The 23518-nt window shown below is 36.5% G+C and overlaps 2 protein-coding genes across 3 annotated transcripts in view; one reads left to right on the top strand and one right to left on the bottom strand.

Moving 5' to 3' along the window:
• LOC127381886 (uncharacterized) overlaps positions 1 to 23518 on the bottom strand; it is a 74593-nt gene that overhangs the window by 6184 nt on the left and 44891 nt on the right. For both annotated transcript variants that reach the window (XM_051612805.1, XM_051612806.1), the window contains 2 exons: positions 10387 to 10481; positions 9730 to 9841 (listed from right to left, as the gene is read on the bottom strand). In XM_051612805.1, the coding sequence (XP_051468765.1) occupies positions 9730 to 9841; positions 10387 to 10481 (207 nt within the window). The remainder of the gene's footprint in view (positions 1 to 9729; positions 9842 to 10386; positions 10482 to 23518) is intronic.
• THSD7A (thrombospondin type 1 domain containing 7A) overlaps positions 1 to 23518 on the top strand; it is a 274526-nt gene that overhangs the window by 210250 nt on the left and 40758 nt on the right. Inside the window, exons 10-14 of the mRNA XM_051612804.1 lie at positions 2217 to 2451; positions 5533 to 5648; positions 7873 to 8005; positions 10678 to 10781; positions 20309 to 20503. Coding sequence (XP_051468764.1) covers positions 2217 to 2451; positions 5533 to 5648; positions 7873 to 8005; positions 10678 to 10781; positions 20309 to 20503 — 783 coding nt within the window. The remainder of the gene's footprint in view (positions 1 to 2216; positions 2452 to 5532; positions 5649 to 7872; positions 8006 to 10677; positions 10782 to 20308; positions 20504 to 23518) is intronic.

The raw sequence follows: 23518 nt of genomic DNA, 5'->3' as shown, positions 1-23518 counted from the left end.
ACAAATATTTAGTAGTTGTGGCAGTTGTTTTATATTTCAATAATATTTTTTCCACATTTTGTTCAGTTTTTAAAGTTGTTTTTCTTTGTTTTGGTTTGGTTTGTTTGAGGTTTTTTAACTACTGGTTTAATCTGAACAGAGCTGAGCTGCAGATATTCATGTCCCAATGGTTTTCATTTACAAGTCAATGTCTCTTCCATTTTTTCCCCTGAATATACATTCTCACACAGCTGTCAAAACTGAATCTAAGTTGTCACTTTAGTCTCAAATGCCTTAGGAACTGATAGCTATGGCATCCATTCCTGGGGAAACATTTTTTCTCACACACACCCTTTTAATTTATGAATTTGCTTAAGTATTTCCCTTGCATTTCTTCCTGAGCTAGCATAATAATTAATTTACTAACCTTCCTTATCTCATCTAATGCTCCGTTTTTAGCCATTGGACTGGGGGAATGTGTCTAGACTCCTCATGTGGATCAGTAATCTTTCCCATGCCAAATACCTGGACTTTACTATCCTTGATTTTTTTTTTCATTTCAAATATACTCAGTTTCCTAATTTCCCTGCCTATATTCCTATCTGCTGGTTTTATCAGGAGGATTTTTTATTTCCTGAAGGAAGCTGCTTAAATAATTTTTAATTTTTTTTTACATAACCACAATTATGTTTTACCATTTTATTTTATTTCAATTTTTGATGAAAATGTGTAGGACACTTTGTCTTGATACTTTGCATATTGACATACATTTTAAGCGATTCTGATAGAATTAAGTCGCAGACATTTTGAGACAAAGACCAATAGATTCCAGTAATTGTTTAATGACATTCACATATTTTAAGGTTTTTCTAATTCCTCCTTTGCAAAACTTAAAATTAGTTAGTCTTTGGCATGGTATCTCTGCTAATATGATGTTTACTGTTACTTGGTTGCACCAATATTTTTAGCCCAAAGTCAGATTTCCATCTTTATGTAAATAATGTCAGAATTTGGATTTTGTCCCATGGTTTCATTAGAATGGCCATTTTTTTGTGTTTGCTGCAGATCTAGACATTTCACAGAAGGAACCTGTGCTATAAAATTATTTTCAGTCTTGTGAGATTTGTGTTGGAGTACCTGAAGTATTTGTTGTTTCTATTATGACATTTAGTTGTTTAATTTTTTTCAATGACAACTGCTTAAAACCCCTTCCCTCTTTCATGTCTGTAAAACAGGAGGTCAACCTAAATTTCAGTGTTGGGATATTAAGGTTTATATGCTCTCTGACATGTGCTTGATGTGAGCACACATTTTCCTTTTCAGAGGAAAGTTGTATGGCTCATCTGCAGTAACTAGTAGAAAGCTCCTCGTTCAGTTATCTTTCTTTGTTCTTTTAGAAAAACGAAAATGTTATTTAGATTTTCCCTCATCTTCCATCACTTCGAGATAGGAGTCCTATTGTATCTGTGTAGGCCATGAATGTTTGAATTCATTCTTAAACCTAGATTCTGTATGTGTAGTAACACCAGAGATCTAGCAGACATGCTGTCTACTCACAGTACTAGACATCTAGTAGCATATGATCAAGTCTTCTTCACTCATGGAGGACTGGGAGGCTGGATTAGCTTTGAAGTGCTGAAACTTAACATAATGACTGAGACTAGGCACAACAAAGATAGCATTATCTGAGCTTTCTTTGCGGTTATTGACACATAAATGCATTTTAATCTTAACCTACAACAGCCTTTGTTATCTCAACCTGGGCCTGAAATTGCCCAGCTGTGCCATCCCCTTTGGTAATTATGTAGCATGGATAAATATCCACTGGGAGCCAGGACAAGAGCTCTGAAAACCTTTTTAATTGGCCTGTGAATTAGACATAAACAGTGTTCTCTACACATGCATAGCTAGAATATTTAACAATTTCTAGAGCCTTCATAGCTCCTTATGTGATCTCTTGCAGTCTCTTTTATAGAACCCCAAAGTCAAAGAGCTATAGATTACTCCAAGCACATTAGTATGTTATAGAAGTTATGATTATTTTGGCATCCTTATTGTACACATTTACATTTACTGTCCATGTACAGTTATGAAAGTGATGATATGTAACTACTAAGATTTTAAAATAGGTTTGTTGTAGGTGTTTTGGTTTTTTTTGTTCTGTTTTTTTCTTTTTTTTAATAAAACAATTCATTTTCCTCCACTGCATGAACTTTTGTCCTGTTTTATTGTTCCAGGAGGAATACAGTGCCCAAATAGTAGTGCCCTACAGGAAACGCGGAGCTGTAACGAGCACTCTTGCACTGTATATCATTGGCAGACTGGCCCCTGGGGACAGTGCATAGAGGATATGTCTGTCTCTGCTTTCAACTCCTCTGCAAGCTGGAATGGGGAGGCCACCTGTTCTGTGGGGATGCAGACAAGAAAGGTCATTTGTGTGAGAGTCAACGTGGGACAAGTGGGCCCAAAAAAGTAAAGATCTTAAAATGTATCTTCATGCTATAATTATCTTTGGATTTCACTGCTCTATGTTGATATCACCAATAATTGCATGCTCAGACAAAAACCCCTCCATCCTTGTGTTCTCATTACGGAACAATTCATCTTTTAGAAATGCAAAACTAAAGCTACAGGACTACAAAATACCTTTCTCACTGCTGTTTTTTATGGGTGATATTTACAGTGATGATTTTGCTGACAGATGACTGACTGCTAAATCCATTTGGGTCCTTGCAATCATCAGGTCGAGACAAAAGTCTTGAGGCATGTGGGTGGTGTGCAATGCAGCACCATTTCCAAGATTCTTGTGGTACCTCCAAGCAAGTAGTACTCCATATGGATTAGTGCAGTTCCATGGAAAAATACTGGTTTGGGTCTAAATTCAGTACAACCCATGTAAGTGCACCTTCTCCGATGCAGAATGAGGAGGTCTAATATAGCTTTGACAGGGCATTAGTTTGAAACATTAGATGGAACATTAGTTTGGCAACCTTTGTGAGGCTTCTTTTTCCCCGTATTTGTGTTTTTCTCAGAGATCCCTTTGCACCAATGATTTAATTTTCCACTTTAATATGTGACCAGGGTTAAATACAGATTAGCTGCTAGTAAAATGCATATGATAGTATCTTTATACAGTTTGGCAGTCTGTAAGTATATCACACTGAGGACAGTTTCAAAGCTGGGACAGCTAATAGCAGAGGTCATTTAGAAAGTCCATGAGGCAGCTATTCTCACACTAAATATTTGCACAGTGCCTGCCGTTTGTTGTTTGATTCAGCAGTAGACTTATTCCTAATTTACTTTAAATGGAAATATGTGGAATAATTCCAATGCATTCAGTAATCTAAATTGTTGTGTATCTGCATTATGATGTTGTTCTATTCAGTCATGATACCATTATATCATTTGTTTGGTACTCATTTTACATTAAAAAACCCTTTATGATTTATCTTCCTTTTTAATTCTACTGTTAATGTCTCTGCCTTTGATTGTACCTGAAATTGTTGGGAGGACGATTGTTTTATTGTGTCATAAGTTTATCATGTGAAGTGAGAAAAAAATGTCTTGGTAGACCCTTCGAATTGTCGCAATAAAATCACTGTTTTTTAAAGAACCAGACATTTAACGAGAAAATGCAAATAGGAATCTTGTTTTAAACTCCCCTTAATAAAAAGGATTACAGTGGTATGATACAATCAATATTATTGGCCTTATCTACCTCACAACCTTAGACTTCAGCTTGTATCTCTTCTATTTAATTTGACCTTGAATAAGGACTGCAAAAAAAAAAATCAATACTTCGCTTTAAGCCACATATACTAAATACAAACAATATAAAAGATAGAAATGGAGTTCTAATTGAACTAATTGCCTTGCCCAAGGATCTGAAGAGGAACTGTAATGTTCAGGGCTCCTGAAAGATTAAGCTTTCAGTGAATCACTGAATGTGTACAGTTCAAACTTTTTAAGTGTGCTTATGATTTCCATTGTTCTGTAAGGAAAAAGCCATTAATACCCTAATGTTCAATACTTTTCATATTCAGTTTCAATTTTAACCTTAGAGAAAATTTCTGACAGTGTACTTGGTGTATAAGATTGGCAGCTATATTTTTAGTGTACCTGACCCTATTTAAGCCACCATGCATATGTAATTTGATTTTATAAATCACATAGAAACAAAGCACAATTTAAATTAAATTAAGAGAACTTATAGAGAGGTAGTGGAGATTTATAGATTCATGTTGCTATAGCTATAATAATTTATGATCTTTCACAAGCATGTTTTAGGCGGGAAAAAACAAAGGATGGAGATATCATTATACGAGGGCACCAAGAGGCTGGTGATGGTTCACAGTGATGGATCATACTCTGAAATTTTTATGTGAATTGACAGGCAAATGCAGAGACAACCCATGGAGTGTTATTGCTGAAGAACATGTTCCTGTAAAGCTGCAACTCAACTTTTCTACTCCCTTCCCCTGCTTCTACTCCAACACTGACACAGGCATAGCTCTCCACTGACCATGGAGACTACATTATCTTGGTAGCTCATTGTTAGACTTGCCTATGCTCCCTTCAGCCTAGCAAAAAGAATGTCTCACACAAGCCAAGCGTCCCCAGCTGATCCAATCCAAATATAAATCTGGTCCCTCATCTCTTTGGATCAAGATGCCCAGCAGCTACAAGTGGAAAAGATAGCCAGAGTAACATTTTCGCTGAAAAGAGCCAAAAGCTCAAATATGTAGAAGTTCTGTTTTCTTGCCTCTTCATGTATTCCTGACAATCCACATGCTGTGTCCATTTAGGGTATGGTAATTTTGAAATTATTTTGAAGATCTGCAGTACTTCTGTAAGAGGTTGCATCATTCTGAAAACAAGTATTGCGACACAGAGGTTTGTCCTTGATGAAAAAATGAGAACACAGAATGAGGGCAAGTGACCTAGGTTAATGAGACCCATATGTGGCCTTCCAGTAATCGCTTTTATATGCTGATCAAGCCTCTTCCTAAAACAAGCAAGGTTTTTTGTCCTTTCTGACAATCTTTCACAGTCTCATTGATCTGGTAGTTTCAAACCCTTTTCTAATTTCTGTCATAGTCATGTCCAGCCTATTTACTCCTGGGTTAGCAATTTTATTTAGTTTAAATATGCTTCCTTCTATATATGCGTCTTGGAAATTTATGAAGAGCAAAAAATGTATTTTGCTAAGCTAAACTAGATGGCTTTTATCATAGTTATTTGGATGCTTGAAAATAACTCAAAAGGCAGAGTTTGGAAGGGTGTGTGAGGAATCGTGTTGTTTGTTTTTTTTTGTTATTGATGGGTTTTTTGGTTAAATCCTCAGATGCAGAATGAACCATTTTGAATTGCTTCCACCAGCTGTATTTAAATTTTAGCATTTTTTATTTCTGAGCTCAATCCCAGTGAATTCTGGGCAGCTAGCACTGTCCTCACGTGCCTGGAGGCATTCAGTATCTCTTGTGATTCACGACTTCACTGCAGAATGATTGTTTGCTTGATAATGCTTATTTTTTGGGGGGTTTTGTTTTTTAGATGCCCTGAGAGCCTGCGACCAGAAACAGTGAGGCCTTGTCTGCTTCCGTGTAGGAAGGACTGTATCGTGACTCCGTTCAGTGAATGGACATTGTGTCCTTCTTCATGTCAGGAAGGTAATTTTACCCATTGTGTGGTAGTAGACAGCTGTAAGAAAAAAAGGAGTTAGACTAGCCATCAATTTTGGCAAGATACTTATACACATCTCTTTCTGACAGGGAACATGTTATAGCTGGTAGAGCAGCTGCAAGGATGATGCAGAGTTTTTGTTGAAAAGAATAGTTATTTCTATACATTTTCTATAAGCATTAATTTGGGTTTGTTTTTTTCCCCATTTTGCCTGCTTTGATGTTACAAACTGCCATTTGCATCTCGCACTGATAAAGAGATAACTAACCACAGACCACATAGTATTTAGTGTAAAGACTGAAACAGACAGTTTTACAAGCTCTTAAAAGCAGTACAGGTCTCCCTTTAATTTTTATTGCATTGAAATCATACATAATGTTAAACTGATGACTGGCTTAATATTGCCCACGTTTTTCTGCGTTATCACCTTTTCTCTCTTAGGCTTAACAGGAGGTATTTTTATAATATATACTATTACAGACAGAGTCTGTAATACCCTGAGTTTCACGGGGTGCTAATCCCCATGTGGGACATGGTGATTACTCACAGCTACCATATTATCAGAATCTAAGATATTGTTACATCAAATGTACACACTTCGAATGTCGTGGCCAATTCTTTATGCTTTGTAAAGTACCACTAGCATAAAGTCATTTTTGCCATAATTCATATTAGCGCTTAGTGCATTCTAATAAATAAAAAATGGGTTAGGAAGATAAAATTTATAACCTTTGAAAAAGAACAGTGAAGTAAGACCATTGAATTTGAATCTATTAAATACTTAATACTATGTTATTTTAAGCATTATTAATAGTTCCTTCTGAAATCTTTTTTTTCTCATCTTGGACAGAAATGCCATCCTCTTGTGCTCTTACTTCTGTGGGTTTTAAGAAAGGCCTTGATGCAATTAATATATCTGCATGAATATTGACTACAAACTAGCATGTATGTTGCTAAAAAGAGGAATATTTTTGGACCAATATAGGTCCTTTGTCTGTTCAGTGAGTCAGACTCTTTTTATATGATGCAAACGTTTATTTCATGGGTTTTACCCATTTGTGTCAGCAAGGTGGTCAGCAGCTTTCCTGAGCTGCACGTCTGTCTTGTCCCTTGTGCCAGCTCCTGGCATCTCCTGGAGCTGATTGACTCTGAAGCAGAGGGTTTCCTAGGCATTGAAAAGTGGCCAGGTGGTGGAGAGCCACCACCGGGATTCTCCTGCCACTTGCTCCTAATTACAATTGTTTGGCTGTGCTCCAGCACACTTCTGTGTTCGGACAAGCTGCAGCTGCTGTAATAACCCACCCAAAGCTGATACCAATGTGGTCAGCCAAGTGTCTGTGCCACAGCTAGCTGGGAAGAAAAAGGAAAAAAGAAAAAAGAAAACAAAACAAAACAAACAAACAAAAAACATTTACAAGATTTTTACCTAATATTTGTGTATTAGGTATTTCTATGGAATTAATATAAATTTGTGTTTTCTCTTAATTTTCTGTCTGAAGAACTGACATCTGGAGATGACTGGAATAAAAATTCCTACAGGAACTCTTTGCTGTTTATCAATAATAATGAATAAGTATAATAATTAAAAACTGTAAACTATAAATTAATTCCAGAGTGGGAAATAAAACTTTGTATTTAAACGTAAAGCATGCTCTTTTGAAATATTTTTTGTGTATCTAGATAGGGTAATGCTAGTCCCAGATGTGAAACAATGGTATAAGGAGCAGAATTAAAGCCTGACCTGGAGAGAACCAAGACTGTAAATTAAATTTGTTATATTCCTGGCTGTGGAGATAAGCAAAAGACAAACAGATTTTCTGATTGAGACATTTACTGAGTGAAAAAATTGTGATATTTGATAATGTCTTTCCATTAATTTCTGGTTTTGAATGCACACGATTAGGGCAGATTTACACCTTGAAACTGTAAAATGTAGAAGCAAACTGAGGTAGTTTAATTTTTGTTCACTTTAACTGTGCATTCCCTTTAACTGTATATTAATTTGTTCTGTGTTGCTACTGTTTCTTTCTGTTTACTTCTGGTTCCTGGCCTTTAGCTGAGATTAAATTGTTTTATCTATTAGGCTTAATTTTCTGCTTATGGACAAAATAACATGTCACAATCGACTCAAATACCTGTTACTTTATATTTTTCCCTTAATTACTGTCATGCTTATGTAGCAGCAGGAGAAACAAGCTCTTCTCTTTGCAGGGGGTGTCACGGTGCAGAAGCAGACTCGTCACCGAGTCATCATCCAGTTCCCCACCAACGGTGGTCGAGAGTGCCCAGACTCCTTGTTTGAGGAAAAGGAGTGTGAAGCTTCTCCTGTCTGCCATAGCTACAGGTACTCTAAATCAGCCAGAGACAGCTCAGACACGATTTTTCATCCTGTACTACCTCAAAAGCTTGTTGAATTCCAATTAAAAAAATAGAATACATAGCTAAATCAAGGTTTCAGAACAAATACATAGACTCAGTTGGGCCCAGAGTGAGTCAGTAGTTCATTTTGTTCCAGCTCCTTTGCAGGAACATTACGACAACTAAGAATTACTTTCCAGGATAAATATTTTTTAGCAACTATTTTGAATTCTCTGTGTTGACTGAATCTTCACCAGAGAATGATGAGTACTGTTTCATCAGGTGAGGATCTCCACCATAACAGATTAAGAAAATTTTCAGGCAGTTTTGTAGTATCTGAGTGGCATAGAAAAGTCTAGATGTACATCAGGATCTGGCTGTTGAAACAGACGAAGTTTAGAAAAATCTAGTGCAGTTAGTTCGATTTACTTGGCAAAAAGAAAAAAGAAGAAAAAAATATTTTTGGATGAATAATGCATACATTTGAACTGGAAGCCAATGTTCTGTTATTCCTGTGGCTAGAGAAAAACACTTGCTAGTTCCTATGAAATCACTCCCTGTTGCAGTGCTGCAAATAAAATTGAAGCTTATTTTGGGAAAAAAAAAAAAAGTATTATCAAAAAATGTGTTGCTTTCAAAATCTGATAAGAATTATCTTTGCAAATTCATTAGGAGATCATACTGTATATAGCTGAAAGATATGAAAGGATATAAAACAGGATTGAGAAGCTACCAAAATCAGTTCTCCAAACATCAGAGAAATACAGTTCAAGAACTTTTTCTGGTCAATACCACGTTTAGAGTTTTATCTTTTGAAATGATGCCTGCTCCTCTTCTCTTTAGTATCTTCAATATCAAATTTTACCTGAGCTAGTGTGTGATGATGTGCCAGGAAGAAGAAGAGTTGCTAGGAAGTGGTAGATCAGGTGATTTAAATTTCAGGACACAAACTAATACTATAAACATTTTCTGTATATTTTCTTTAGCATCTTTCTGACCTATACACATGCTGCAACAGATGGACTCACACACTCAGCTTGGATCATGCCTTAGTTTAGATACAAGCCTGCAGAGGCAAGTTGCAATGAAACCTGAGGTGCAAAATCATTGAGAAAATTTTGAACATCAGAACAGTTGATGGTTTGAGCTGTGGACAGAATTCCCTGCCCCCCACCCCCAAGTAATTCAGATAACATGGATTATTTCAGAGATGTGACAGCAACCAGACTTGCCTGGATTTGTTATATTTAGTGCCTAGGGTATTCTACAGCACTAGAAAGGAACTTTTACAAAGTTTCATAGCAGTTTATATTAATGATAGAATAATTTAAGCAGCCCAATATTGCCTTTCTTATCAAAGCTTTTGCAAATTCTTTTTGCCTGTGTAGGGTTTTTTATATGCTCTGGGCCCATACTCACTTTATGTTGGATCTCTTGGTTGGCTCCACATTAGTAAGGTGCTGTCATTCAGCTATCAGAGATACCAAGTGCTCTGGGGTTGCCTGAGGCACCCTCACAGTCATTTAAACCCACCATCCCAATGCTTTGCTGTAGCTGGAGTCCCTTTTTCCTTCTGATTTCTCTTTTTGCAATTGTGTTTGAAAGATGAAGCTTAGCAAAGGAGTTTGTTTGTTGTGAAAACTTTACCTTTGTAATCGTAGCATTTTGAAATTTGAGAAAACAAAACAAAAAACCTCAGACTTTGCTCACCTGACCTCATCTTTGTCTGTAATTCCATGACTTGTTTGTGCTTCAAGCAAGGCAGAATTGCTCCATTTGTTGTTGTGCTGCAAAGAATATGTAGGAGAGGGAAAGAAACCACCTGGGAAGAGGAAAGAGGGAAAATATAAAGAAATGCATTAATACTTGTATGTGACAGCATACAAAAGAGCTGCCAATACTGCATGAACCAGAAATCAACCCTGGGCTTTTATCTCTGGGAGTGTATTTGGGAAACTTCAACATATCTCTGCTTCACTGAGATAGTTGGAAAAAAGAAAGGAAGGAAGGGAAAGTGAAAAAGAAAGAAGGCTTATTAAGATGTGCTAATATTTAAAACTCATCCTCATTTAATGGGTGCATGTTGTTTTTATGAGATGTTAGTGTCACTTCACTAAATCTACTTTACAATTCTAATTGTGTCATTTTGTTGGCTGGTAAAATACTCTGAGCATGCTCAGATATAAATCCATAATAAAGGAGTTCTGTTACATGGGTATTCAAGTCACATCATTTTATTATTTTGTATACTGTTATTTTAAAAATTCATTTCTCACATCTTGTAGAAGTGTGTTAATGCTTTTATTTGGGTATAATCCTCCTTGTGGTTTGTATTCACTGTGTATTTGTTAGGTTGTGTTAATGTACCTTTATACTTGGAAGTCCTTGAAAATAGATACGGTTTGCTTTCTCTTCCCTCCTCTGACTCTGCCTTCCTTCCCTGTGTTCTTAATGGCCTAATCCTAAAAGGAACAAAAAAAGTTAACAAGAAAGAGAGAGAAGTTTATGGTATTGTTACTGTTTGTTGTGAATTTTCTGTGACCAATTAATAATAAGCAATAGCTTTCTAATACTATCTAGCATATGTGCTGCCACAGTTTTGATCACTACAAGTTTAGATGGATTGTTTGAAGTTGATTGCTTCTCCCTTCATTTCAGGTGGAAGACCCACAAGTGGCGCAGGTGCCAACTAGTACCGTGGTATGTACGCCAAGACAGTCCAGGAGCACAGGAGACATGTGGACCTGGGCTACAAGCAAGAGGTTAGACTCCTTATTGCTGTCATATATGCCTCAGAAATCTATAGCTGCACTGGTTTGAGAAGTACCTTAAATTTTAGTCATTACAACTTAGCATGAATGTTATCTATATTTATGTTCATCAGCAAAGGAAAACACTGAATGCTAGTGTGGTAGGGTGCATCCTAACTAGTATTTTGCAAATGTTTTAATCATAAAATATCCGTATTAATTTATTTTTAAGTATAGATTAGTGGCTAATTTTAAGGTATTGTTTGTTCAGTTTGTTTCACCATTGTTACCTGAAGCAAATTTGCAAAGGTGTTTGCAGAAAGTATGTTATAAAAATGGAGAGAGAAAGAAAGAAAGAAAGAAAGAGAGAGAGAGAGAGAGAGAGAAAGAAAGAAAGACAGAAAGACAGAAAGAGGAAGACAGAAAGAGAAAGAAAGAAAGAAAGAAAGAAAGAAAGAAAGAAAGAAAGAAAGAAAGAAAGAAAGAAAGAAAGAAAGAAAGAAAGAAAGAAAGAAAGAAAGAAAGAAAGAAAGAAAGAAAAGAAAGAAAGGAAGGATTTTACATGCTTCTGTTTATGAAAAAGTTTGTGTTAATTCACCTGTGAAAATGTGACATTTTTAATGTGGCAAGGATGTGAAAACATATTTACAGGTATGTCCATTAGACCAAATATAAGACTCTTTGCTCCCTGTGTTTGTTTGAACCCTACAATAGTTTTGAGCTGGAAGGATGCTTTGGAGGTCCCTTGGTCTAACCTTCCACCTGGACAGCTCCAGTTTCAATATTAGATCCCACCCAGACTAGAGCAGTGCGCTCAGAGCAGTGTCTCAACATGTTTGGAGTATCACCCAGGATGGAGATCCTACAGCCTCTCTGGGCATTTGCTCTAGTTCTTGTCCAGTCTAGCACTGCATTTTTTTTCCCTAATACCTAAGCTGAAATTTCCTTTGCTGCAATCTCTGTGAGTGGCCCCTTATGCCTTCACTATATATCTCTGAGAACAGTCTGGCTCACCATTCTCTATACCCATGATTTAGGTAGCTGTAGTAAGCAGTGTGAGTGTTGAGAGATGCAGGACTTTGCATTTACACTGTTAAAGTTCAGTGCCAGCCCAGTTCACCAGGCTGTCAAGGTCTTCCAGGTAGGTACTGACCGCTCCTCTCAAACTCGCATTGTCCCAAATTTGCTGAAGATGCTTTTTGTATAGGTTGTTAAAGATGCTAAACAGAATTGGCCCTGGAATTATCAACTGAGGAGCAGCACTCTGAACCAGCCGCTGGCTGGACTTCGAGCTGAGTGATCCAAATATTCATCTGCCATTTCCATTAGATAACAAATAATTTCTAGCATCCCTATCCAGCTTTATTGTCACCTGTCTTCATAAAGAGCTTTGTAGATTTAACAGAACTGTGTGACTCCGTTAAGTATAATCAGGAGACAGATTTTTAGGGGCATTAAAAAAATTCACTATGAAAATAACTGGAGTTCCTCCTTGCTGTGTTACAGTAATTGAATTGCTTTAAACTACTAGTCAACTCTGAATTCCAGGAAGGTGTTTTTTCTTTTGCCTTTTCTGAGTGCCAATCCATTAAAACAATATTGGCTCAGCAGACTGTGGAATTCTTGAGAAAGGATACCGCTAACTGCAGAACTGAAATGCTCTGGTCATTAACTTCCCTGCACTACTGAAGTAGGTTATGGTATAATTTTAAAAGTAATAGAGTAAATCTTAAGCTAGTAACTCCTACTTCTTACTCAGAAAGTGTTACAGGAGATCAATTTAGGGCTTACCACAAAATGAAACCTGAAGGTATTGCCTGCTAATACACAAGACTGCTGGCTGTGATAATTCTTTGGAAAGTCTATCACTAATGCAATCTATTTCTTCAGCTCTGGAGGATACATTCAGATTACACACTGAGAAAATAAGATTTCTGTCTTTGACAGTAGGAGTTCAGATAGTACAAAATCTTGTCTTCTGTACTTGCATGGTAATACCTAAGTCTCTTGACTTTGCCTCAAAGTCAGTTAATAAAGAAACTGTACTCCATGCAAATGGTTATTTTATTATTCTTGTGCATCATGAGAATTACCTTTTTTTAAACTGTAATTTCTGTAATTTCAATCATCTGTGGTACACACACATATGGAGTAATACATTATTTTGCGATTACTGGGCATACAATTTTGAAATCTGGTAAAAGAAATTGGCATAATTTCCCTTTGGGTACTACTAAGAGTTCAGTCTTGCGAAGGATGATATAGTCTTGTTCCTACAAGCAGTTATAATGGAAGTAGCTCTCTAGAGTAATGTGGTCAAGTGGTAGGACGAGCAATTGTTAATTGAGTCCTGAGATCATCTAAGCATGAAAAAAAGTGGGTGATTTTGGTAGAATTCTGTAATTATTTCTGAGATCAGCTATCAGAAAGGTGAGATTTTCATTTGCTCTTCCTTTTTACTAAGTCTCTCTAATGTATACATTTTATAGTAGAACTCATGGAGAAAGCTAAGCTGGATAACCAAAGATTATTTTTGCCTCAGTCCAAGTACCTAAATATGAATCTACATATTGTCTAGCCTGTTGCACTTGATAAAATTACAGCCTTTAAAGACAGTATGTTTTGGCCCCATATTTTTCCCATCAATGTAAATCATGTAAATTGAAAGAAAATGTCAGTTTCAAACACAGGTTTCTTATATATCATGTCTCAGTGTTTTAATACCTGATGATAGGTTGAGTATGTATTTTTTGCTCAGTAGAGTAAACTGATATTCTGTAGGAGCTAACTAAACTAGTACAACTTTTCTCTAGAGTTAGAAAAGTAATTTTTTTCTGAATACCTTTGGAAGTAACAGTTGGATTTTTGTACTTTCACTGTGGAAAACATACTTCTGCAATTCTAGAGATTATTGGCTGAAGTTTTATTTATTTACTTTGTACCTCAGAAAACTACATTTTTAATATGGAGAGGGTATTTTATTTGTTTAGTATTTCCTATTGTAATATTATTTCCTACACAGGGCATTAACATATTCCCTTTCCCCTCTTATATTTCAAGTTCTGCCACAAAAATAGCCACGCATGAATTGTCGGTGGGCACGTTATGTTTTTTGATCCCCTGTACAAGAGCTGATTTCATGCAAGGCGGGTGCTCACTGAAGGGAGGCTGACCTGAAAGTGAGCATCTGCCTGACTGAGCTCTGCTCTGGCCACTGTTAGAAAGATTTCACCAGTTTCTGAAGAAAGGTTCTGGAAGTTGGTTTGTCCCATCTCCCTGCTCACTGTAGAATCCTGCCCATGTACTTTCCTTGCCATAAATAAAGTTTCTACAGTCTATGAAATGCTTTGCATGACAATATTTTATTAAAAGTTCTGGAATAGAAATAATATATTTAAATATTATTTTGTTATGTACGTGCAGAAAAGACTGAGTTACTACTGTGCAAATCATTTAAACCACCCTAAAATCAGGACGTGATAAAAAGTGACATATGAAATCCATTTTGTATAACGTTCTGATACAGCATCTGTAATCTGATATTGGAATAAATATATTTTTAACAGATCATTTAACTATTAGTTGGTGATTTCTGTACAAACGTTTACCATACTTTGAAAATGTAGACATAGCAGCATTTCTTTTCCAGTTGAAGAAGAGTTACCTCTCAAATTTCTGATGTTCATGAATACAGAAATCACACATTCATTAATCTGTGGTAATTTGCTATTGATGACAAAGTGGAATAATAAGATTATAGAAGTAATCTCAATGCTTTGGTTTCCTGTGGATTGTCCTTTTATTTTGTTTTGATACTCAGTAGAGCAAGTAATTGCATTCTTGTATATGAGAACAGTTTGGTTGCTCATTTTCAGTGCAAGGGGAGGTTGTCAATGCTATTAGTTTGTCCTATTTCTGATCTGATTGCCTACGCACACTGTAACACCTACTGTATTGGCAAATGTGTTAAATAAGAAAAAACAGGAATGTACACCAGGGAAAAGGCACATCTGACTATGCTTTCATTAGCAGTTTATTTTGAACAAAGTAGTCTGCACTGTATTTTAGTTAGAAAGATAATTAAATATGAAGGAAAAACTAGGAGTTAGAAATCATTAAAAATGACTGATTAGGTGTCTGTTCTTAAGATCCTATTAATAACTATATCACAAATTTACTATTTCTATCTCTGATCTTCAACATTTTTATCATATAGGTCTTTCTTGGCAGAAGAGATACTTGGGTGAATCATAAAGTTTGCGATACATTGTTAAAGAAATTGTTAAAAAAATGAACAATAAAAACAAGAGAGGAAATGTTTGATAAAGCCAGGCTAGTAGCATTTGATGGGGATGTGAGCTATAAAATTCACCGTGAGAGGAACCTGCTTCAGTTAGGGTGTGCCAAGAGATAATACTTTGTATTCTTAGGGCTGACATTTATTACCAAATAGATAATGTCAAAGCAGTGGTCTGCTCAGTGAGATTGATTGATGTATGAACCTTGAAATTGTGGACAACGCAGGCAGGTGTGTCTTGTGTTAAGTTATGCGCATACATTAAAAAAAAATATGGACTGGTAAACTTCAGCTGCAGTGACTTAGAGAAGGAGCTTAGAAATACAGTTAAAACACCTTTTAATTTATATATGAAAACCTAGGAAACATACTCTACCAAAAATGCTTGTTTTGCCAGTAGCTTCTGCAGATGCAAGTAGGGCTAGTTGGACTGCATCCCAACGCTAGTGAGGAGGACATGTAGCAGATGAGAAGCTCGGGTGCTCAAACTGCAATAGCCTAGTCAAATTGCCATGTATATGGGTGGATGCAAATATGGTGAGGGCTATCCTGGTGACTGAAATGAGATTTGCAAAAGGATGCACAGCCTGCAGTCCTTGCCACCATGAATCTTACTCTGAGCTTAGTAGGAGGAATGGGATGAAAACTGTTAAATCTGTCAGCACATTCTGTAATAGAAAGAGAAAGGTCATTTATGAAATTGAAGCAGAAGCGTAAGTAACCTGGCTGTCAGAGAAAATATCTGAATAGCTGTACTTGACGTCGTTGGGAATTGGCCATTATTAAAGAGCTGATCCCAAGCTCTCACTAGTCTTTATTCACAGTGTATATGTAGAGTTACTTGAAAGACAGTGGAGCTGGGGAATTGGAGTAAGCTTCCCAGGATGGTCTTGAGCACACAAGGAGGCCTTGCAGGCTTGTTTGAGCTGTGGGGAGGCTCAGAGACAGAACCGTGGTCAAAACCCTTTTCCTCTCACTGTGGCTAAGCAGGAACTGCAGCCTCCCTCCCTGGGCACTGCTTATCTATTGGGGGGATGTTTGCTTTTGTGAGGACTTTGTGTCCTCATTAAAAGCACAAAAAGGGAGATAAAATAATGAAGGGGTGCTGCTGCTTCTAGGAGCTATAAACTACTATTTTAATGTCACTGAGCCTTAACAGATGAGACTGCCCTACTGCCTGGTTTGTGTTATTAGGCACTGCGAAGGACAACTGGCAGCTTCTGGTTTTCTACTGAAGAATTTGGACAACAGTGCTCAAGAGTAGTGTTTACAGGATAAAAATACTTTTATTGACAAAATTAAAAAACAAATTTTTGTAGATTTAGATTACACATTAAGAAGAAGTTCTTCACCATGAGGGTGATGAGACACTAAACAGGTTGCCCAGAGAAGTTGCAGATGGCCCCTCCCTGGGAGTGTTCAAGGCCAGGTTGGATGGGGCTTTGAGCAACATGATCTAGTGGGAGATGTCCCTGCCTGTGTGGTGTGATTTGAACTAGATGAGCTTGAAGGTCACTTCCAACCCAAACCATTCTAAGATTCTATGAAAACAAGAACCAGAATCTCCAGACAACTTTATTCAGCAGAAACAATTTTTTATTCTCTTTGGTGCATAAAGAACAATCAGGCTTATATTTTAACATTATTGGTATGTGCTCCTGCTTAAGCTGCTTTGTGATAGAAACATGGCATCATGCAGTCTGCTCTGTCCCACAGAAAAGGAAATAAATATAGATTAAGTCAGCCTAGGCAGCATTCATAGTAGGTGTGAGAAAAGCTAGTGTGCTGAAGTAATTCTTTCCTTTCTTTAAATGAAACAGAATCATTTTTTTTTTTTCTTGCTAAAAATACATAACAATGGGGAAAAAAAGGTATTATACTGTGTTGTAAATGAAGGACATAGAGCATGTTCATTTATAAAATACTTTAATTTTTAGGTCTAAGGGTCAGAATCTCACTGAATCTCCCATCTCAGTGAAATCTCAATTAAGTATACTAATGATGGGAACACTGGTACGGTTTTTATGTAAACTCATTCATAACAAGACTTGCTCAGATATTGTCTTAGTGTTTTGTTATGCCAACAACATATATATTAGCCTGTAGTCCCCAGTGGCTTGGTGGAAGCAATGCTAGCAGATAAAGTTTTAATTACATCAAATTCCCTTTTCTAGAAAATATAGACTTCCATTTATTTCCCACCTTTCTTCTGGGAGATAATAATTGTTAAGTACCAAACCAATTTTGTAAGTGAGTGGTTTCCGTGTTAAATTTGATTTTTATTTCTTTTTTTTTTTTTTTGTTAGCAGTACTCCTGGTTTATATTTTCACTTAACAGCTACTTGGGCTTAATTCAGTAATAGATGAACCAAGCTCTTTCCACTTACTGCTAATGTCCGTAATAAATATAGCGTGGATGTATAGGCAAAATAATTAGTCTTGCACTGCATGGCTTTAAAGTAGTTAAAGTTACATCTCTGTATAGTGACTTACTCATTTATCTCAGTGACTTTTACAGAACATAATTAAAGAACAATGAGTTTGTTCAGAGAGGCAGGGAATAAGTTTGCCCAAATTAGGTTGTGAGCAGAGAAAGTAACTCCACTAACAGTAAGAGCATTGCTGATGTCAAGTAAGACATTTACTAGGCAAAAATAATATATTAATTGAATGTATTCATTTGTCAAATCCTGACTTTAGGAATCAAAAAATAGCCACTCTTCAACAGTCACAAAAAATATAAACCTTTCAAACTGGTACTTGAATTTGTAGAATAACAATAGGAAAATGGAATATAGAGCGAATCATCCAGGTCTTGTCAACCAGAAGTAAAATGAATAGTTATGGACAGGCACTATGAAACTTAAGATTCAGGAACTGATTTGGTATGCCAAGCTGTCCTCTAATTTGTGTTGTTATTAAGGTGAAATATTTAGGTCTCAAAAATGAAGAGTTTTCCTGCTTTGATTGCTACAGTGCAACTGACAGTTAATCTGGAAAAAAAACCCAAAACAAAGCAAAGTGTTAATCCTCAGGGGAGCTTCTCTTGGTGTAAATTAGATGCACTAATACAAGTCTGAAAAAAATTATGTCAGAGTGGATAGCTGCCCACAGAGTAATGTTTAATAACCAAGAAAGATGAAGGAATGTATATTGGCTTTAGAAAATGTCAATTTAGCTAGAAAGAAAGTGTATTGTTCAATGGACAATGTTTATGGCCAATCAGAGGACTAGATGGAGAGGCAGTATCCAAAACTTTCAAGGGAGGTTATTAAAAGTTAATCAGTGGACCCTCTTGTAGTCCTTGACTAGGTCTAGATTACATTGCAAAAAAATGGTGGCCTATATCTCCCTGAGAGTGCAGTGAAGATAATGCAGTTAGTTTTGCTGATGCATGCACATGCCAAGGTCATAGTCAAGACAGAGGATTTATGTTTGACCTCTGTGAATTTCAAAGTGGTGGCACTAGTCTGAATTGTGATTTTTACCTCAGGGAAAAAAAAAAAAAAAAGGGGTTCCTCATGTAATCTACACCAATAATAATAGGGTTTGACAGAATAATTGTATTAGCCAATGTACAGTTGTTAAGTCCCCCAATAATCACAACTTAATGCAGTGCTATTACAAACAGTGTTGGCAGCCCTGCTCCAAAGGGCAGTCAAGGATCAGGGAAGTTGTTTGCTTAGCATCTCTGGAAAAAAAACCCAAACCTCTTTTTCACAGTGTTTTGCCACAGACGTGAGGCAAAAACAATTCACCTGAGACCTTTATATACGTTTTAGCAGGCACATGATGAAATGGACCATGTGAATTATCACGTTCAGCTTCCTATAGTCATCATGAGGTAGAAATTTAGTTTAGAACTGTCAGACAAACTTTTTTCAGAAATCATAGGTTGCTAAATCGTTACTATTACCTTACAACAATCCAGAAAATGAAGAGGAAAGGAAAGGGGAAAGGAAGAAAGGTTTTCCTGAAGTATTCTTCCTTTTTCCTCCAAGAAGAAATAGTCACATATTTTGAAATTTTGCATTCAAATCCCATTTTTCTCCAACAGTTGAACTTGATTATGCCATAATAGTTTTGTTAGTAATTTTTTTTTTTTTTTCACATACCAATAAAACAATTATTGTCAGTCCAATGGAAGTGCCGTGCTTAAATTATGGAGTGGAGTCTAATATAAAACATGATATTCCCTTATATGTATACAGAATGATAAATTGTGTTTAGATGCAAAGTTACTGTAACAATTGGTGGCCCAGATTACTTTCACAGCCATTATGAGATACTGCATATACTGTGCTGTCAGATGCCAAGAAACATAAATATAATTCTATTATGTAAAAAACTAGAAGATTCCAACCTTGTTGCTGCATAATAAGTTTTATGTGGTTTTGGGCAAGAAAGTACAATTATATTTTCTGAGGCTTAGGTTAGAATAATAGATAAGCAGCCATGTTAAAGAAAACTATTATCCATCAGGAACAATAATAGAGCATCGCTAAAGACTATATTCATGAAACAGCCTTAGTCTTAGTAAATTGTTATGTTCCAACTTCTTCCTTTTGTGCCATCTGACATTTTCTTAAGAAAATATTATTTTCTTATAAGCAAAAGCTTTTATTCAGGATACGGCTGCCCTGTGATAAGGCATTGTAGCCCTACTGGCTGATACTCCATTCCTAGCAGACATGCTTTGTCCTTCAAGTCTTTTTCAAGACTAAAAATTGCTGAAGAAGATTAGGCAGCAATACTGTTGCAGGTGGTTAAGTGGTACCCATAACTCAAATATGTTTCTAAATTTTATGTGTGTCCCTTATTCTAAAATACATGCTGCTGCTACCACTTTATAGCTTACACACTATTGAGCTGCTTGAAATGGTATTGCAAGTTTTTTAATACCTGAGTTATAGGCTGTATCTGTAGGAAAAATAATAATGTGAAAAGTGATAAGACAGATGTGGATGACATAGTGCTATGTCTATAATATTTACGGTTCTCTGTAAGATTTTTTTTTTTCCCCTGGCAAGTCGTGATAAACAGTAATTTAAACAATCTCAAAAAAGTCAGAAATGTGAATTATATTCATGCAACGGATAACTGATGGCAAATACGAGGTTGTTGTATTGCTATTTTGAGCTTTCACTGTGATTTTGTGGTAGAATATTGTAGACTTACTAAATTGAATAGAGACATTCATGAAAAAACTGCTGAATTAAACTCCATCCCTTTTTCCTTCCAGCAATTACTTGTCGCAGACAGGATGGAGGACAGGCTGACATCAGTGAGTGCCTTAAATACTCTGGCCCATTACCATCCTTAACTCAGACGTGCCAGATTCCCTGCCAAGATGACTGTCAATTTACGAACTGGTCGAAGTTTTCTTCCTGTAATGGGGACTGTGGAGGAGTGAGGACAAGAAAACGTACCCTTGTTGGTAAGAGTAACCAGAAAAATAATGCATAATTTATTAATAATTGCTACTGTTTTGGTTAAACCCTGCATTGTTCTGAGGATCCCTTATGACAAACAAGCAAAGTTTGTCATCATGGCAGAAAGCAGACCCAATGTCACTGCCATGCTCTGTATGATGTTGGTGGAACAAAAAAATAACCCCTCAGGAGAACAAACTCCTGCCATATGTCTCAGACTCTTGATCATGGGGAGGTGGCAAGAGAGATGGGAGAACACAGGAGGCCAGGGTTTCTTCTAAATGGAGCACACTTAGTAAACTGCAAAGCAGACCATTTCTTTTCCTGACAGGCAAGTCAGCATTGCCTGTAGACCCAGGGAGGCTGAAAATATAAAGCAGCATAATTAACCAACAATCTGATCCAGTCCAAGGAAGTAAAACAAAAAAAATATTTTCCTGCATTTTTGTTGAGCCCTGCATTATCTTTTCACTGAAAGGGGCACAACTGTTTGCTATTTAAAAGGTTTTCATACCAGAGTTATTTCAAACCATGATTCTGCACCCCGCTTCTGTGCACAAAGAAGTCAGGAAGGTTGCTGGTTTGTGGTTTGTTGTTTGTACAGAATCATGTCCTTGAGATTATCTATTTGTGATAAACAGTTAACAAATATAAGAGTCAGACCTTTGAGGTTACTGTCTCAAGCAATTTCTCTGAATTACACCTTGAAATATGAATTTTTTTTTTTCAGTGTTTTTTTTTCTTTAAGCTTTACTCATGGTTTTCAGGCAAATTTTGGGCAGTTTAATGGCTATTGAAAAGCATGTAACTCACAAACACTAACAGATTTGCCTAATGGTGTAAAATGCCAAAGACCTTGGGTACTTCAACATGATGCAGGAAGTCTGAGGCATTCAGAGAAGTCCTGGGGTAGGAAATCACTCTCAAATTACTTTCAGTCAAAAATAAGGTTGAACTAGTTTAAGTCTACCAAGACAAGAAACTAGATTTTGATAACTGATAATGAAAACCAGAGTGGCCATAGTCTATTAATTATTTGTAGTTTCCTGATTTTTGTGTGTTTTCTCGGCTAAGAGAGCAGGTTTGCAATTTGTTTTGATTCCTGCATGCCCATGAGTCTGTGCACAAACTGCATCTTGCCAGAATTCTCAGGATTGGATGAGATCTTTGATTTTGGTTGTTTGTTGGTTTGTTTGGTTTTTTTTACACTGAACTGTAATTGGGGGGGAAAAATCTGGTTGAAATTCCCTTAGAGCTTCCAATAGAAAACCTTTTAATAGAAAACCTTATGAAAGTGGATTTATTAATTTTTTACTTAAATTGGTAACAATCAATGGTGACAATCTCTCCTTAACATGGTCAGATGTTAACTTGCATTCCTCTTCTTGCTTTCTGGTCTTCGCTACATCAGGACTTCCCTCTCAGATGGTGTTTTGATGCATTTAGAATTGCTATGGCAGCTGATTTCTTTTCAACCTTTTGCTATAGATCATAATTTTCAGCCTTAAACTTTGTTTTACCTCTTTTGAACATCCTAGCTGCAGTCCTGAATGTCAATTTTATGATTAAGTAATTTGTTTCCCTGGCTGAATGATTGCTCTCCAAGTTCTTTTAATTCTCCATTTTTCTATTGCCTTCATCTAGAAGCTCAAGTCACCATAAGACAATAAGTTGCTTAACTTTCTGCCATTTCTTGACATAACTCTGAACGCTCTTACTTTTTTACCTCCTGATAGCAAGAAGTTTTTCCAGTTATGTCCAACCCCTTGCAAGAAACTTTTCTTTGTTCCATGTGATGGACACCTTTCTACTTGGAAATATTTTTTTCTTCAACTTCTTTTCTCTGTTGTGTTTTTTCTTCTTTTTTTTTTTCTTTCTTTCTTTTGTTTTTAATTTATTTTTCTTTGGTTTGGAGGTTTTTTGGTGGGTTGTTCTTTTTTGTTTCTGTGGGTTTTTTTATTTCTTCTGCATGAAATGAAGAGAAAAAAACATGGTCTGCTTTTAAATTATTACTGAAACCTCAAGAGTGAGACTCGGCCTCTGTCACAGCACTATTTGCCAATTAGTCTGTATTGTCTGCAGTGTAGGAAAGATAGCTAAGGGGGGTACCCATTAGCAGCTTCAGGAAGAGTGTGATAGGATCCAAACCCTATCTCCAACTCCATCCCTCTGTAAATCAGAAGACCTGTGGACAATGAATAATTCATAACCATCAAGAAGGCTCCCTGTGGCTTTCTTATAGCTCTAGTAAACTTTTTGCAAGGTTTGCTTCCACAAGGGAAAAAAGCCCTGACTAAAAATTTTTTTTTTTTTTTAAATTTTAAAAACAAAGCAAGAAAAAACAGATTCCCTTACCATACTATTAAGACTTTGAGATACTTCCCTGTCCTGAGTTAAGTCACCCCTTCAAGCTTGCTAGGTGATACATAGTTCTTTATTATGAGGGTTACAGAGCACTGGAACAGGCTCCTCAGAGAGGTTGTGGAGTCTTCTTCTCTGGAGACTTTCAGCACCTGTCTGGATGCTTTTCTGAGTGATCTGTCCTAGTTGTGTGTGATTTTTTCGTCCTGCTCAGGCAGGAGGGGTTGGACTCTATGATCTTCAGAGGTCCCTTCCAACCCCTAATATTCTGTGATTCTGTGCTGTGGTGTATTCTCTGTGGCAATTTGTCACTCAGACCTACATGTAAAGCTGACTCGGAGTGAATTCATAATTATTTACGGTAAAAATGAGGAGGGACAGGAGAAGCGTATTTTTAGTGTGAAGTTTTGTTTTCTAAAGAAAGATGAACTTTCCTTCAGTTAGCTTTTTTCTATTCTAAATAAAGGCAATAGTAAATACAAGCACTAGGGCTGCTGCAAAGTTGTGCTCAGTGCCTTGTTTTGGATAGCGAGGAAAATTCTACAGAATATTAATTTACAGTAGTATCTAAATAACAAGCATTTAAAAAAGTACTTTTGCAAAAACTTCTGCATTAATATGTATGAACTGTTTAGCATGGAAATGAGTATCAAGCAAAC

Source organism: Apus apus, chromosome 2, assembly GCF_020740795.1.
Source record: "Apus apus isolate bApuApu2 chromosome 2, bApuApu2.pri.cur, whole genome shotgun sequence".
NCBI classification, from domain to species: domain Eukaryota; kingdom Metazoa; phylum Chordata; class Aves; order Apodiformes; family Apodidae; genus Apus; species Apus apus.
Note: the sequence above shows the minus strand (reverse complement) of the source record. Positions and strands in the feature narration are given on the sequence as shown.